Source organism: Brassica oleracea, chromosome C9, assembly GCF_000695525.1.
Source record: "Brassica oleracea var. oleracea cultivar TO1000 chromosome C9, BOL, whole genome shotgun sequence".
NCBI classification, from domain to species: domain Eukaryota; kingdom Viridiplantae; phylum Streptophyta; class Magnoliopsida; order Brassicales; family Brassicaceae; genus Brassica; species Brassica oleracea.
Window position 1 is genome coordinate 49,802,212 of NC_027756.1, and position 17,245 is coordinate 49,819,456.

General features: G+C 36.7%; 4 protein-coding genes across 4 annotated transcripts; 3 read left to right on the forward strand and 1 right to left on the reverse strand.

Moving 5' to 3' along the window:
• The first annotated feature begins 390 nt into the window (after positions 1–390).
• Positions 391–986, forward strand: LOC106316990. The gene has a single exon (XM_013754857.1). It carries the CDS (start codon positions 460–462, stop codon positions 688–690), a length of 231 nt encoding a protein of 76 aa, XP_013610311.1. The 5' UTR covers positions 391–459; the 3' UTR covers positions 691–986.
• Positions 987–5,695: 4,709 nt separating this feature from the next.
• On the forward strand, positions 5,696–8,052 carry LOC106316281 (transcription factor MYB46). The gene is made up of 2 exons (XM_013754157.1): positions 5,696–6,021; positions 7,294–8,052. The coding sequence occupies exons 1-2, from the start codon at positions 5,744–5,746 to the stop codon at positions 7,850–7,852; spliced, it is 837 nt and encodes a 278-aa protein (XP_013609611.1). The 5' UTR covers positions 5,696–5,743; the 3' UTR covers positions 7,853–8,052.
• Positions 8,053–11,657: 3,605 nt separating this feature from the next.
• Positions 11,658–14,037, forward strand: LOC106317991 (dicarboxylate transporter 1, chloroplastic). Its single transcript, XM_013755820.1, has 3 exons — positions 11,658–12,769; positions 13,150–13,371; positions 13,444–14,037. The coding sequence occupies exons 1-3, from the start codon at positions 11,705–11,707 to the stop codon at positions 13,804–13,806; spliced, it is 1,650 nt and encodes a 549-aa protein (XP_013611274.1). The 5' UTR covers positions 11,658–11,704; the 3' UTR covers positions 13,807–14,037.
• On the reverse strand, positions 13,845–16,993 carry LOC106317990 (zinc finger CCCH domain-containing protein 56). Its single transcript, XM_013755819.1, has 2 exons — positions 16,888–16,993; positions 13,845–16,343 (listed from the first exon to the last, which is right to left on the reverse strand). The coding sequence occupies exon 2, from the start codon at positions 16,269–16,271 to the stop codon at positions 14,346–14,348; it is 1,926 nt and encodes a 641-aa protein (XP_013611273.1). The 5' UTR covers positions 16,272–16,343; positions 16,888–16,993; the 3' UTR covers positions 13,845–14,345.
• Between the last annotated feature and the right edge of the window lie 252 nt (positions 16,994–17,245).

Genomic DNA, 17,245 nt, shown 5'->3' on the forward strand with positions numbered 1-17,245 from the left:
ATATGCATTTTTCCTAAACCAATTATATAAAATATGGCACATCTTTTTTTATAAAAAGTAGAGAATTAAAAAAAAACATCCAAAATAGTATATTCTATAGAATAATTCCGATAAGGTTTAATCTGACAAACAACTAAATCACAACGTAGATTTTCCATTCTGTCTTGATTTAACTGTAAATTTATTTCTGAAAATTACGTTGGTCTCTTTTACCGTACCCATTCTAACGAATTTTCACCCTTTTCATATCTCTTTCTCCCGTAACAAATAGGACTAGAATTAAAGTTAAAATTAAATAAATTAAGAGAGGTTGCCGGTGCTGTTAAAATATGATTAAAACCAAACCTTTGACTTTGTTAAAAAAATATTCTTCTATCTATATAATTAAGGCTAACCCACGAGACCAAAACCTTCTCCAAACCAAAAAAGTTTTTTAAGTTCTCCTTTTGGGATTCGAAGATGAGATGTTCATGGCCGACACGCTTCACCTTCTTGATGGTCCTCACAGTCGTCATCGCCATGATTGCCGTAGCTTATGGATACTCCTCTGTTTCATCATCAAATCATAAGTTTCCTCATTACAAGTACAAAGCCCCACTTCCTCCAACGACTTATTCTCCTTACCGTTACTTCTCCCCGCCTCCACCTCCTCCGGTTACAGATTCAGATTCTGCAGCGTATGCTCGATGATCGCAGCGTAGTACGTCAATTTTTGGGGTTTTTCTTCCTTCTCATATGTTTGCTATTCTATTTTACTTTTCCTTTTGGATTTTGATGTGTAACTAAATTAATTAATGACTAGTTTTCTAAAGTAACGTGAGAAAGGTATGTACGAAATCGATTGCTTAATTATGTGAGATTGGTAATTATCAGAATTATTGCAGTAGTGTCTACTAGTCTAGGTAGATGCGAAACTAATGAAGTAATTACTTGATTACATTACAACTTTGTAATGCATATTTAATTATTTATGAGCCATGTTTGATGTTTGGGAATGTAGAATAACTTACCAAAAAGTGATTTAAAGGTAATTTACTTTATTGAAAGAGTTTTACGTATGGTTTTGGGCAAATCTCCAAAATAGCACTTTTCTATGTTTATATCATAAAAATAGCACTCAAAAACTAAAATGACCAAAATAGCACCTTTCTAAGTTTATCCTTTGAAAATTTTAATTTTCTTATTTTTCAAAATTTGAAATCTTATCCCCAAAACTTCATTTCTCAACTCTAAACCCTAAACCCTAAACTCTAAACCCTAAACCATAAACTCTAAACCCTAAACCCTAAACCCTAAACCCTAAACCCTAAACCCTAAACCCTAAACCCTAAACCCTAAACCCTAAACCCTAAACCCTAAACCCTAAACCCTAAACCCTAAACCCTAAACCCTAAACCCTAAACCCTAAACCCTAAACCCTAAACCCTAAACCCTAAACCCTAAACCCTAAACCCTAAACCCTAAAATCTAAACCCTAAACTCTAAACCCTAAACCCTAAACCCTAAATCCTAAACTCCACCCTTTAACTCTAAACCCTAAGTTTGTGACTTTTGATAAAATATTAAGTGCTATTTTTGTGACTTTTGACCTTGAATGTTAGTTTGGAAACATAAACTTGATTTAGTGCTATTTTTGTTTTTTTCTCTATGGTTTTTTACTCCTTTTATTTCATTCAAAATACAAATAAAAGAACATTTAACTAAGAAAAAGTGAAGTAATCATACTATGATTCCAACTTGATTTTTACTTTCTTAAAAATCAGCAAATATTAAACACAAAAAGGTTTTTATAAATAATCACATAGGTCGAGAATTGGCTAAGGGTGAGTCTAGATCTCTTGCGCGGATTTTTGTTTATATATTTTATTTTCAATTCTAAATTGGTATATATTATAATATATATGTGTCTATCAATTTTTAAAACATAATAAGTTTACTGTATATTTTTTTCATTGAATAAATTGTTTCAAACTTTTATATGTATTTGTATCTTTTTATATATATATATTTTCGGATTATTATTTCATTATAAAAATCCTAACTATATATATAAAGATTAGTAAAATATTGTTTTATTTTCATATTCAAAGATATTGTAAAATTTCACAAATTTAGAAAGTTTTTAAAAAATTAAACTTTTTGCTTCATAGATTTATATTATTGAGTAAACAATTAAACATTTATTTTTGTTTAATTTTTAAAATAAACTATATAGTTTAAAATTTGTTTTCTTGGTTTAAGGTAGTAAAGATTAATCATTGTTAGATAATATGATTTTTGTTATTTAAAAAAAATCTTTATAATTTTAAAAGTTAACATCGACAAATATTTAAATATTTAGCATATAGAGGTATAATATTACAATATTAAATTATATCTATTTAATTTATATTATCTATAAATCCAATGAATCATCTATTGTTTAAATCCAATTATTGATACCCCAATAAAATTTTCTGGTATGCCCAAAATTTAAATGATAAGATTAGATATTAAATGTAACATGACTTTTTAGGAATACGTCCATTAAGTCCATTTTTTTAAAAATCACATATGAATCAATGTCGTGAATTCTATTTTAAGATCGGCTAATGTGACAATTTAACAAAAGTACCCATTTTTTACAAGTATCAGAATTAGTCTAGCACCCGATCAGTAGCGCCTCATTAACAAAGTACTTAGTGGTGTCCCATTAACAAATAAAATAACTCGGTGGCTGTATTGATTAGAATCCGTCGTGGCCGACGCGGTTTAGCTGTAAGCTGTGGGTGATGAAGAATGCAAATTTTATTTTTTTAATTAAATTAGAAGGTACAAGAAAGAATATAACACCGCGTCAAGTCAAAGCAAATACATAAAAGGTCCAATAAAACCAAAACAACAGCTTCATAATTTTGAGTTATTAGCTGTTATTTTAAGTTATTAGCTGTTAACAGCTAATAAATGTGTGAAATTATTAGCAGCTAAAAAGTTTTCTTCTTTGTTGCACTGACGTCTTTTTATTTATTTATATGTGAGTTTAATCAACAACAATGTCGCAATCCAGCGGGACGGCAGGGGTTAGGTTAAGAACTAGTATCAGTTACAGCTAATAACGATCCAACGGAACGGGATGGTTAGGTTAAAGATTACAATTGGCGATCATGTAGTGGAACTGTCCGATTGTGAAATAACTGAACGAGTATGAAGTCGTGTTTCTTTCTTCAAAAACAATCTAATCACGAATTTTATGTAAATGTATAATGATTAACCAATTAGATTTTGTCACCAAAATGATAGCCCACGAAGTGAGTAATACTTTATCGTAGTCTTTTTTTATATTAATAAAGAAAAAACAGATTATAATACAAATATAAAATTATCGGTTAAGATACATCTCCCTGTAAAGTAAGATTGAAGTTTAAGCTAATGCCTTGATTCAATGGTTGTTTGTTAATTTCCTTTGTTTGAGGCTCTGTTCTCATGGGTGATAATTGCGTTCCTAGTTAGTAACCACTTTTGTCTTCGTTCAACAAAATGGTCGTATGTATATTGTATATGCATGATTAACCTTTCAAATAAATAAACTTGAGATTTCCGTTACAGTCTCGATAGAGTTTAATACACATTACCCTACACTTCTACTTTTACACAGTTATCAACCTCACACTAGCGATGGACGTTCGGATACCCGTTCGAGTTCGGATCGGATATTTCTGTATAGGGGTAGAAAATTCATTCGGGTGTTTTTGTACTTCGGATCGGGTTCGGATATTTAGACTTTAAAAAAAAATTCATTTTTTAAGATTCTTGTATTTAAAAATATAAATTTTACTTAACTGATTTTTTTTTATATAGATTGAATGATTAATAGGTTTCAAGATAATATTTCAAAAACAAATAGATATTAATTTGGGTATTGTTTTTAAACTTTGAATGTAAATTTTTGTTAATACATGAAACAAAAAGTTTGACATTCATTTTAAATGAATATCAAATCATTTTCTCCATAATTATGTATGTACTTATGATCTTAAAGTATGTGTAACATCAATATAAATATTAAAAAAAAAGATGTAAATATAAGGGTAAGTATATATATGTTCGATTATCTTCGGATATCCATTCGGATTCGGATATCTAATTTCTCTTAACTTAATACCCGTTCGAATATTTTTGGTACTTCCATTCGGATTTCGGTTCGGGTTTTTCGGGTCGGTTTCGGGTATTGGGCAAAGACGTCGTGCAACAAAGAAAAACCCGAACCGAAAAATAACAATAATCACACTACTGTATATTGTTATTTTTAAGTGATTATTTCGTGTTTGTTTTTCTTTTTTTTTTTTTTTTTTTTTTTTTTTTTTTTTTTGCTAAAATTTGGTGTGTTTGTTTTTCTGCGTTCAGAGTTACACTAACCTTCGGTTTAGGGTTTAGTTAAATTCATAGATTTGAAGAATGACATATTTAACCGAAAATATATTAATTATAGTTAACATATTAAATTTTCAAAAATCAGAATTAACATGTTAATCTACTTGTCGCAAACTGCTGTTCTAAAAATAAAAGCTATTTTGTTTATGTATATAAACAAAGGTCCTTGAAGTTCAGAAAGATTCAAACAAAATCAAAATCTACCCTAAGATCTTTGGCCTTCTCCATTACAAATCATTTACAAGATTCAATATTCAAACTTCTTTTCTAAAAAAAAAAAAAAAAAAAAAAACTTCTTTTGTACTTTATCCGTGGATATTTTACTTATGATTGTATAGAAAAGTTATGCTTATTTCTGAATGGTGGGCACAATATATTAATACTATAAATCATGAGTGTAAACCGAGAAGTTAAAAATATGACTCACGTTTATATCAGTAATAATATAAAATAATGTATAAAAGTAGTTTTATAATAATGTATAAAAGTAGTTTTATATATTCTCCATGACAATAATTTGATTTCTTCAAGTATACGTGTTGGTGCGCGAGAGGTGGTTGTGTGAAGCCGAAGCAAAACTCTTGCTCGGCTAAGCGTAATACTATAAAACAAGCAAAAAGGGTTATGACATTCGTTCACTTATTAAATATACAATCGAACTATGCTTATATATACGTAAATTAATGAAATAATACAACATTTGCTTACCTTGAAAATGAAGATATCTTTGAATAGAAAATAGACATGCTCATGAATATACATTAATGTCATATACTATATATACGTAAGGTTAACGAATTCGACATGTCTGTAATATATACCTTGTGAATGAAGAAACTAATATAAACAGTTTATATATTCGAAAAAGATAAGAAAAAAAAAGAACAAGTGAAGAGCACTTCTCCTTTGTCTTGATGTTTGCATTTTGGGTCTCTCTCAGAACCGTTTTAGTCCATGACCGTTCAACTAACGTTTCTTCACTTGGTTAAGTTAGTTATATACAAAGATACATTAGTTGTTGGTGTATTTTATTTACCACAAACAATATAATATTTGTCGATTAAGCATGCATAAATATATAATTAAAGAGCCTGGGCCGGGTGTTTTTTTGTATGTTTTAAAACAAAGCAACACACCATATATTATATCATAGAGATTAAAAAGGAGGAATGGTTTTCTTACCAGAATTGTAAGCAAACTATACAACCTTCTCTTTCATCACCATGATCATTATCCCCTCATCAAGTCTTCTCTCTTTTCTCTCTCTATTATAAAACAAACTTCACTCGTTCACATCAATTAATCGAGCCTCGAGAAAGATTAAGAGAAAAAAATGAGGAAACCAGAGGTAGCAATTGCAGCCACTCATCAAGTAAAGAAGATGAAGAAGGGACTTTGGTCTCCAGAGGAAGACTCAAAGCTGATGCAATATATGATAAGCAATGGGCAAGGATGCTGGAGTGATGTCGCTAAAAATGCAGGCCTTCAGCGATGTGGCAAAAGCTGCCGTCTTCGTTGGATCAACTATCTTCGTCCTGACCTTAAGCGTGGCGCTTTCTCTCCTCAAGAAGAGGATCTCATCATTCGTTTTCATTCCATTCTCGGCAACAGGTTAACATTTTTGCCATATTTTGGTTACTTTACATGTTGACAATTAATAAAAGACAAATAAAGAAAGAATAAGCTAACTATATTGCATAGATACTGTCATTTAGAAAATCAGCATTCTTAGTTTTTTTTCGTTAATGGTATATAGTAAAACGCATAGAAAGCCAAACCAACTGATCAAGAACAAAAGTCCACCTTAAAATAACCAATTTATTTTTATGTCTAATACAACAACCAAATTGTTGAATTAGATCTTAAATGACGTTTTTTCTTCTACCGGTATGAATATAAAGCTATCTTACCAGAGCAATTAACAAAAAGAATCTGTGTGTATTGCTCAATTGTGAATATAACTATATAAGATACATGATACATCATCGTAAAATGTACAATCGAAGTTCACGTTCAAGGATACGGTTTGGTTACGGTTTGGTTTGAGTATCACTGGCACGATAACTGTTAAAATTCAGAGGGATGAATGATTGTTTGTGAAGAAAAATTGACTCAATTGAAAACTGAAATATATAATAGTAACATATAAGAAAGTAGAGGCAAAGAACCAAACTAGGAATGAATAACATCTGACATTCACATGTAATTATGTCACTATGTAAATGGTCAAAGTTAGTTAATCGTGGGTGTTAAGACTTAAGGGTGCGTCTAATAAAAAACACTTGTTTTTATTGAAATCGACTTTTGTCTCTTTGGCACCTTTTTTTCTCTTCTTTAGGGTTTTACTTCAACTTTCATTTTCTAATTATTATACATTTATAATTAAGGTTTTTCCCTGTCACCTTCTCGACAAACATAGATTTTTTAGTTTATACTTTACGTTGGACATGACTTCCTAAAATAAAAAGTGTATCTTTACTATTGTATAATTTCTTTCGTTTTAAAATTGTTTTTCCTAAACATTTTATACGAACTAAAACCAAGTTTTTATCACGCCTAACTAAGCTAATTAGCTCTTTGACTCAAAATGTTATCTTTTATTTTATTAAGAAAATATTTTATAGTTAGTTTTACACAGATAAATAACATAATTTATTGACAAATTTTATGTGAAATCATTTAGCGAAATTTTTGTTGTGAACAAAAATGTCAAAACTATAGTTATAGCGTAATTTTTAGTAGTTGTAGTGCTTTGTTTTCAGTTAGTAATTAGGTCGATCTAATTCCCATGCAAACCATGCAATTGTATAAATTTTACATAACATGACATCGATCGTCTCATTTAACTAATCTTCTCACTTTCTTATTTTTTCAATTTCGTAGGTGGTCTCAGATTGCAGCACGATTGCCTGGTCGGACCGACAACGAGATCAAAAACTTTTGGAACTCAACAATAAAGAAAAGGCTAAAGAAGATGTCTGAAACATCCAACCTCGTCAACAACTCATCCTCATCACCCAACGCAAGCGATTCGTCTTCAAATTCGTCCTCTTCTTTGGAGTTTAAAGACATTATAGGAAGCTTCATGTCCTTTCAAGAACAGGGATTCATCAACCCCTCTTTGACCAACATACCAACCAACAACAATCCATTCACAACGCCACACATGTTCAACCATTCGTTTAATGACGATTTCACCCCTCACGCAGATGGTTTCTGTGGAGTAAACACAGGGCTACAAGGGGAACTCTACTTTCCACCTTTGGAATGTGAAGAAGGTGACTGGTACAAGGCAGATATTATCAACCAGTTAGACGACGTGAACACTAATGGAGCCGGAAACGTGCCTGAGCGTATGAGAATGGAAGAATGTTGGGACCTTGACCAGTTGATGAACACTGAGGTTCCTTCTTTTTACTTCAACTTCAAACAGAACATATGAATTTCTACGTCATCTTATTCTTTTTCTGCTGCGGAATTATACTCAAGATTCTTAGCCACACAAATGCAAATATATATAGATGTTGTTGTAGATAGATGAAAAGTTAAGAGAGTCTTTTGTATTTCGAATAATATTTCCGTGACTAGAGATATGTAATGATTAATGTAATACATATGATACATCTCTTAATAAAATAAGCAATAAACACATACAAGATTAATTAATTAGTATTATAAATTATTGTCGTTTGCGCATATGGTCTGGTCAATCTTGCACAAAATACTTACGAAGAGGCTGTATAACCACCATGTCAAAGGCATTATAGATTAAGTCTCTATAAGAGCATCAGCATCGACGTCTTTAGTGGACGTTCTTAGTGTTTTGGGCTTAAAAAATAAATCAAAAAGCCCAAAAATCAAAACAACGGAGATTAACTTAGATCTGTTCGATGGGCGTCCTTAGTGGCACGTGTCGCGGTTTGAGAAGGGTCGGAGACGGTTAGGGCAAAACACGACATTCTTCAACACACCTGAACTCTTCCTCTCCCGATCCTCTCTCGACGGCGATTGATTTGGCGATAGGGTTCGTCGCACATCTCTCTCCAATCACGGCGACTTCTCTCAGAATCTCTCCATAATATCTCCCCAGTCTCTCCCCAATCTCTGTCCAGCTTCGATATCATCGGATTCTCTGTAGATTCATTTGAAGAAGGTATGTTTCTTCTTCGTTAGGATCCCGAATTCGAATCTGTGTTGTGTTTAATCCTTAAATCGAATCTGTTTATAGTTTATATCTGAATCGAAATCTGGGTTTAGTTTAGACCAACAATCGAATCTGCATGTTAGATTAAATCAGTCCTGATTTCGTTTAGTACCTCCTCTGAACCTAACCGTCTGTTGTTTGGATGATTGGGTTTTGTTTTCGTGTTGTATCTCCTCTGAATCTGTGTTGTGAACAAAGAATCGTCAATATAGTATCGAATGTGTGTTTAGTTGCTATAGTTTCTTGAGAAACAAAGAATCGTCAATATGAAGTATCGAATGTGGGTTAAGTTGAATGTTCCTTTGCATTGTTTTACTTGCTATAGTTTCGTTCATAGATTGTGATACACCTGCAAGAACAAACAGGACGGAGACTGCCATGTCTACAAGTGGTGGGACGTCGCGGCTACAGAGGAGATCAAAGCCATTGGTGCACAAGTGTCCCTCCTCAATTTGATATGGAGCAGAAATTGGTTAGGTTGGAGAGCATTGTCTGTGACTTAGGGAGAAAGAAATCTAGATTTGGTAATGGGTTTGAACTAGTTGTAGGCGTTCTGGTTGTTGTGTTAGTGATAATAGCCTTCGGAGTAGCTGCTCGTATGTAGGTTTATATGTCTTGTGTTTATCAAAAATGTATGATTATCCTTGTGTTTTGTTAAATCTTGTTCAACTCGGATTATGTAACCCTATCTATCTATCAGGTGTTGTGGTAATCGAAAGAACTTGTGGTAAGTTGGTTGTGTTGATTCATGTAATCGAAAGTGTCAATTTTCATTTAAAGAACTTGTAGAAAGAATACAAATCATCTCACCATGTTAACTGTTAGGAGAATACAAATCAGCTCACCCTGTCAAAGACATTGTTATAATTAAAGATTCGCAACAGAAAGCACAGACGATTCGTAACGTTTAAACTCTTGAAAAAAAATTCCATTAAGCTAATAATGTTTGCACAAATTTGCCGTCGGAATAATAACCTTGTTTGGCGATGAATATCTACGAACGTCCAACGCAAGAGGATCTGCAAAGACTACTACATATCGGAGAACAACGTGGATTTCCGGGGATGTTTGGGAGCATCGACTGTATGTATTGGGAGTGGGAGAATTGCCCCACAGCTTGGAAAGGAATGTACTCACGAGGAACCGGAAAACCGACAATTGTGTTGGAGGCGGTAGCTTCGTATGACCTCTGGATATGGCACGCGTTTTTTGGAGCACCAGGTACTATGAACGATCTAAATATTCTTGATCGATCACCTGTTTTTGACGACATTATTAATGGCATCGCGCCACAAGTAAACTTCTATGTTAATGATAATCGGTACCATTTCGGATATTATCTCACTGATGGTATTTATCCGAAATGGACGACTTTTATTCAATCTATCCGACTACCACAAAATCAGAAGCATTTATTATTTGCTCAAACCCAAGAATCAGTTCGAGAAGATGTCGAACGTGCCTTCGGAGTCCTTCAGGCTAGATTTGTCGTTGTCAAAAATCCGTCAAAGTTATGGGATAAAGAGAAAATAGGAAATGTTATGAGAGCATGTATCATACTCCATAATATGATTGTCGAAGATGAATGGGCACCATTCACTCAGTATAACAAATTTGAGTTTCAACCAAGAGAAGTTTCGGATACATTTACCGTCAACATGCCTTCGAATATCGGTGAAAATGTCGGCACTACAATGGATCGTCGAACGAGGCTTCGGAATAGACAAATCCATGAAAACTTAAAAGACGATTTGATTGAAAATATATGGGCTAAATTTGAACATCTTCCGAATAATATGTAATTTTAAGTTTCTATGAATAAATTATGTGTGTTTTAATTTCTGAACTTTGTATTTTTTTCCACTAATAAAATGTTTGTAATTTTAAAAACTAGTTTAAACAAAATTTATAAACCTAAGGACGTATCAAAAGTCCCACCCATGATCAACATTTTAACAAAAGTCCTTAACCAAAGTCCTAAATTACATAAACTAATTAAATACTCTAAGGACCATTCTAAAAGTCCTATTGATGCACTTGCTCTAACCTTCAAAGTCTTTATCTCTTGGTGCAAAACAAGTTAGAAGAAAAGCTTTCAAATCACTTCTGGAAATATGTTAGATGAATAGTTACAAAAAATATGTCAGATGAAGCCGATTTTCTGCAAGAAAAAAAAAAAAAGAAAAATATGAAACATATGCGACCATTGCACACAAATGAATATTGATATATACAAATTTTATTACCATGCTTTGAAAATATTTGTTATCGTATCAGTTTTAGTGAAAAAAACAGTGTAAATAATTTACCAGTTAAAGCTTATTTTAAACATAATTTTACCTAAACAAATAAAGGATGTTTACAAAATCAATGTTTTCAAAATTGCTCTCTAGTTTCTCAGCCAATATATTTTAGGGAAATTTGACCCTATAACCAAAAAAAAAAACTATATTTCATCATCTAACCATATAACCCTCTCTCTCTTCATTTTCCTTCCTATCTCTCTCTACCTTCTTACTACAAAGCTAATATATTGTAAAAATATCTTAAGAAGTTTCATAAAATAAAATTTGTATCAAAAGTGAGTTAACAACAATAGATGGTCCAAAGCTCAATAAACAAAATAAATGGAAAATTTTAAAATACTATGTTTACTGTCGTTTGGTTAACATCAAAGACTTTTTACATTAGAGATAAAAAAAATTTATAAGATTAGAGAAGAAAAGTAAAAAAAAAAAATTAAAATAAGTTTTTTTTTTTTTTGAACACCTAAAAAAAAAAATTAAAATAAGTTAAGTTGAGAGAAAAGACCAAATGGCTTTTCGTTTGTAAATTTGGCCAATCGAGTTAGACAAAAAAAAAATTGGCCAATAGATGATGAGGATGACCCACCAAAGACGGAGATCTCTATTTTCCACCTCACGACTATACTCTCATCAGATCACTCATCTCTGTCCGTAGATTCTATTTTCTACACTAACCGTCCGATTATCATCCAACGGTCATCATTCGATAGTCTCCTCCTTCTTTATGTTCTTCACTTGTTTTCTTCAACTACACGTCCTCACTGTCTCGCCGACGCTACAAACAATGGCGTCTCTCGCTCTCTCCGGCTCCTGCTCTCTCGCCTTCCCCCTCAAATCTCGCCCCCTCCTTCTCCCTCGTCCTCCCTCCTCTCTCAATCTGCTGAAAAAACCTCTTCGATCTACCGAATCACGCTTCTCCTCAGTGAAATCTCCACTTCACATCGCTCTCACCAAGAGATCGACTCTCGTCAAGGCCTCTTCCTCCGCCTCCTCTCCGGCTCCCGTCGCTCCGGCCCCGTGGCAAGGAGCCGCGATTAAGCCTCTCCTCGCGTCGATCGCCACCGGCGTGATCATATGGTTCCTCCCCGTCCCCGAGGGAGTCACGCGCAGCGCGTGGCAGCTCCTCGCGATCTTCCTCGCCACCATCGTCGGCATCATCACGCAGCCGCTCCCACTCGGCGCCGTGGCTCTCCTGGGACTCGGAGCCTCCGTCCTCACCAAAACCCTAACGTTCGCCGCCGCCTTCTCCGCCTTCGGAGACCCCATCCCCTGGCTCATCGCCCTCGCCTTCTTCTTCGCCCGCGGCTTCATCAAGACCGGCCTCGGCAACCGCGTCGCCTACCAGTTCGTCAGGCTCTTCGGGAGCTCCTCCCTCGGGTTAGGCTACAGCCTCGTCTTCAGCGAGGCTCTCCTGGCTCCCGCGATCCCGTCCGTCTCGGCTCGCGCCGGCGGGATCTTCCTCCCTTTGGTGAAGTCTCTCTGCGTCGCGTGCGGTAGCAACGTCGGGGACGGGACCGAGCACCGGCTTGGGGCGTGGCTGATGCTCACTTGCTTCCAGACGTCGGTGATCTCTTCGTCTATGTTCTTGACGGCGATGGCGGCGAATCCGCTGAGTGCGAACTTGGCGTTTAACACGATTAAGCAGACGATAGGGTGGACGGATTGGGCGAAAGCTGCGATTGTGCCGGGGGTTGTGTCGTTGATTGTTGTTCCGTTTCTTTTGTATCTTATCTATCCGCCGACGGTGAAGAGCAGCCCTGATGCTCCCAAGCTGGCTCAGGAGAAGCTTGATAAGATGGGGCCTATGTCCAAGAACGAGTTGATTATGGCTGCCACTTTGTTTCTCACTGTAAGTCTCCCCCTTTCTGCTTCATCAGCTCTCTTTATATACAATATATTGTAGCCATTTCATCTTAGTTTAGATGAAGCAAGGTCTCTGCTTCTGTTTGAAGTTGCTTTGAGTGAAAAAGTTCTGGTTTTTGGTGTTTTATTAGACGCAAAATCTTCCTTTTTTTAAACAAGTTTGTCTCCTTGACACTGTTTGGTTCAATAGATAGATTATATTAGCTGTTGTGGATCAATAGATTGTAGACATTTAGATGAAGCAAGTGCTCTGCTTCTGTTTAAAGTTTGATTTGTTGCTTTTGAGTTAAAAAAGTTGTGTGTTTTGGTGTTTTATTAGACGCAAGTCTCTTCCTTTTTTCTAAAAAAGTTGTTTCCTTGATGCAGGTTGGTCTTTGGATTTTTGGAGCTAAGCTGAGTGTAGATGCTGTGACTGCAGCCATTCTTGGATTATCAGTGCTTCTTGTGACAGGTGTTGTCACGTGGAAAGAGTGCTTAGCTGAGTCAGTTGCATGGGACACACTCACTTGGTTTGCTGCTCTCATTGCAATGGCGGGTTATCTTAACAAATACGGTCTCATTGAGTGGTTCAGCCAGACCGTAGTCAAGGTTTGTTAATGATTGTTGCATGTTAGTGAATGCTTTAAGGAGTTTTGACACTTTATTTTGGGTTGATTGCAGTTTGTTGGAGGATTGGGTTTGTCATGGCAACTATCGTTTGGAATCCTCGTCCTCTTGTACTTCTACACTCACTACTTCTTTGCCAGTGGAGCTGCTCACATCGGAGCTATGTTCACCGCCTTTTTGTCAGTCTCAACAGCTCTAGGCACACCACCTTACTTTGCAGCCTTGGTTCTTGCATTCCTCTCTAACCTGATGGGAGGACTGACCCACTACGGTATCGGGTCTGCGCCTATCTTCTACGGGGCTAACTACGTGCCGCTGTCCAAATGGTGGGGATATGGATTCTTGATCTCAATAGTCAACATTCTTATCTGGCTTGGTGTAGGTGGTGCTTGGTGGAAGTTCATTGGCTTGTGGTGAGGACAACTGTACACCATTGTTACCATTCTTTTCCTTACTGGTGTGTAATCTCTTAGAATGGCTTCGAGGTTAGATTGATAAGGATTAAGGATTTGATATCAGGATTTTCTTAAGAGTTTGAGCTGGTGATTTTCTGCGATAGTTTATTCTATCGCACTCATTTTGAGGTGTAAGCAGATTTTAACTTGCATCAATTTTGTTTTTAAGTGAGACAACCACAACTTTACTTGATAGTTACTTTGCACAAGTAAAACGTGAATCTCCTCACCAACCCAAAGAATATTGATATTGATGAGAAGTCTACTTTAGAATTTAAACCGGAAGACAGGAGAACAGAATAAACCATGAATGAATCTTATTAGCTGAAACAATATGTTATTATTTCTCATACAAATATGAATGGAGATATTAGAGAACCGATAATACAAAAAAAAATAACAAGAGGCAAAGAGGAACACTTGGCCTTTTGCTACAACAGAGAGACAAGAATCAATTTAATGAAAGTAAAAGATACAACAAATCATCATCAGTTTCACAGCTTAGCGATCTAGCTGCAGCTGCTCAAGCCACGCATCAATAATGTCGCTCTCACTGTGAGGAGGGTTCACACTAGAACCACCTTGAACCAATGGCCTCGAACCATTCATGTTCATGGCTCCGTTGCTGTTCCTAGGTGATGCAGATTCTTTAACCAGCTGCTGAACCCATGTAACATCTGCTTCCCTGTTTGAGTTATTATTATAAGCCAAAGAATGAGATTTTCTTAACCTGCCTAACTCATCCGACTGTACCGACCAATCCACCTTGTTTCCATGGTTCTGGTCCCAGCTTGACCACGGACTCAATGGCGAACCGGAGTCTGTCGGCATCATACTGGATCCAAAATCTCGGGAGCTAAGGCTACGTGGATGCAGCTGCTGTTTCATCCGAGAGTTCATTGGAGAAATAGGCTCCATGGCTCGTGGAGAATGGTGCTCCACATTCTTTGGAGAAGACATTATATTCGTCTTGATAGGAGAAAGCATGCTCTGCTGCTTATTACTCTGCAGCTGGTTAAGAAGAGCTGATTTGTGGGAAGGCGATAGAACAGACGAGACGCCAAGTTGATCAGAGAAGCGTGGGGATGATGCAACCTCGGCTGAGAAAAGCTCCTCTAGATTCGAAGGTGTCAGGAGCGTCTTGGGACGAGCAGAGTGATGATTCATAAAGCGTGGGCTGGACATACGCTGCATTTCAAACTCTTGCATCATGCTAAGTTGCTCAGAAGGAATAATATCTCTAGCGTTCAGAGAAGATCTCAGACGGCTCAACTGCACGTTGCTTCCTGGAAGATGCAACGCAGGTATGTTGTTCTGTTGAGGCCAACCCATTGTTGCAGAAGGAGAGATTGGAGCGGAAGATGGTGAGCCTGGTAACATGTTCAGAACCGAAGCCATGTCCATAGTGGCGGCAGCAGAAGAAGGAGACGGCAATCCAGAGCCTGTGGAAGCGTACAAAGGACGCAACTCTTCCTTTAAGTGAGCAAAGAAGCAAACCCTTCGGTTGCAACTCGTCCCATCTTTGCACAAACGTGTTCTGTATTGAGCAGGGTGAAGCCAGCACTCAAACACACCATGAGCGTATTCACACGCGTCACCTTGCTTACATGAACCCTTCTTGAAATCAGGACATGGGACACATGTGTAGTGAAACTTCCTCGGGTCTCTTCTTCTCGCATTCTCGCCAGGGTGCGCGAAGGGACACTCAGTCCAGTCGTGGGAGTAAGCTCGAGAACACGGACGGATCTTAAACGAGAACATACGGAACTCGTCTGTTGAGTAAATCCCGCTTTTGATGTCAGGCAATGATGGATCAAGCGGGTACTCTTTTTTCTCTGATGCATCCACCTTAGTTGGAGAGGAGACTGAACCTAAAGAGAGCAAAGAGGAGCCATTCTCCGGCGATGACGAGAGAGAACGTAAACTTGACCCCAAGCTAGACGACGGATCTTCATCTTTCTTCAAGATCTCTTCAAGAACGGTTCTCAAACCAGGAGCGTGCGGAGACGCAACGAGAACATCAACAGGACGGTTCCCGTGAGCATCAGGGATGTTAGGATCAGCTCCTGCGCTCAGAAGAAGCTTGACAACACCCAAGGAGTTCGCAGAAGCACCAGAGGCAGCGCAGTGAAGAGCAGTGCTTTTATCCGGACCGCAAGAGAGGTTCAACTCGGCTTCCGGGAAGGAAAGAATGAGCTTCACAACGTCTACGCTTCCGTATATGGAAGCAACCATCAGGGGGGTTCTTTGCTCAAGAGCCATTCTCCTGACAAACCTCTGGCGTCTATACCAGAGACCCATCTGGTTGATGCAAGGCACAAGAGAGAGTTGATGCTTAAAGCCTTCCACATTGTTGTCAGCAGCAAACTCGAGTAAGGCGGAAAACGAATGTTCCAACTCAGAATCATTCTTAGAGAGACCACACATTGCTTTTCCAAAAAGAATCTGAAAATGATCAACGAAGGGAGGACCAGTGGATGAACCAATAAGTGTATACGCCTGCACATGTAGAAGAAAGAATTGGTCAACAAAAATTGGCAAATAAGGAATGATATTGAATTGTAATAAATAAAAATTTGGACCGAGGAAAAAGGATACGATTTGACATGGAAACAACAATTAAAAAAGTCAGAAGATTTACCAAAAAATAAGACTCAAAGATCAATTCTTTCACAATCGGATCTAATTAAATTAATTATTTTTCTGAAGAAGAAGACTCAATGAACAGTCAACCACAATCCAAATCTTTAAAGCTCCACGAAACCAAACTAATTGACTTAAATCTCAATCACCCAGTAACCAGTACAAGCTAGTTGCGAAGATAACTAGGTGCAGAGAAACAGAGCATGTCACCAAATCTAATCAACCTTTTTTTCTTCTTACACCTGTGGGAAGATCACAGGCCAAATCGTACGATCTGGAAGACAACACAACTGAATCTAAACCTTAATAATGTCCGAAAGACAGAAGCACATTTCTAGATAAAATGCAATAAAAAAGAACAAATCTTAGATGGAGAATTAAGAAGGAGAAGATCGATCACCTTCGCTAAGAGAAGGAGACAGAGAGAGCGTTTTTTTTTTTTTTTGAAAGAACAGAAGAAAAAAAACGGATGAGAGAGTTAACTGGTGTGACCGGAAGAGCTGGTGAGAGGTAGAGTAGGGAGTTTAAAGAGGTCGGCAGCGTATGTGACGGGATAAAGCGGTAGAAGGTGGCGGGCGCGTGGGGGAGAAATTAAGGGTATTGGAATACAGGTTTGAAATCCACGTATGAAAAGAATCTGATACTTTATAATCAGAGCCGTTGGATGCGAAGGAGAGCGTACTGCGACTGACTTTTGGACGGTGGTCAAGCTTGCAGGTGTTTCGGCCCATTTTAACATGGTAAATTAAGATCAATAT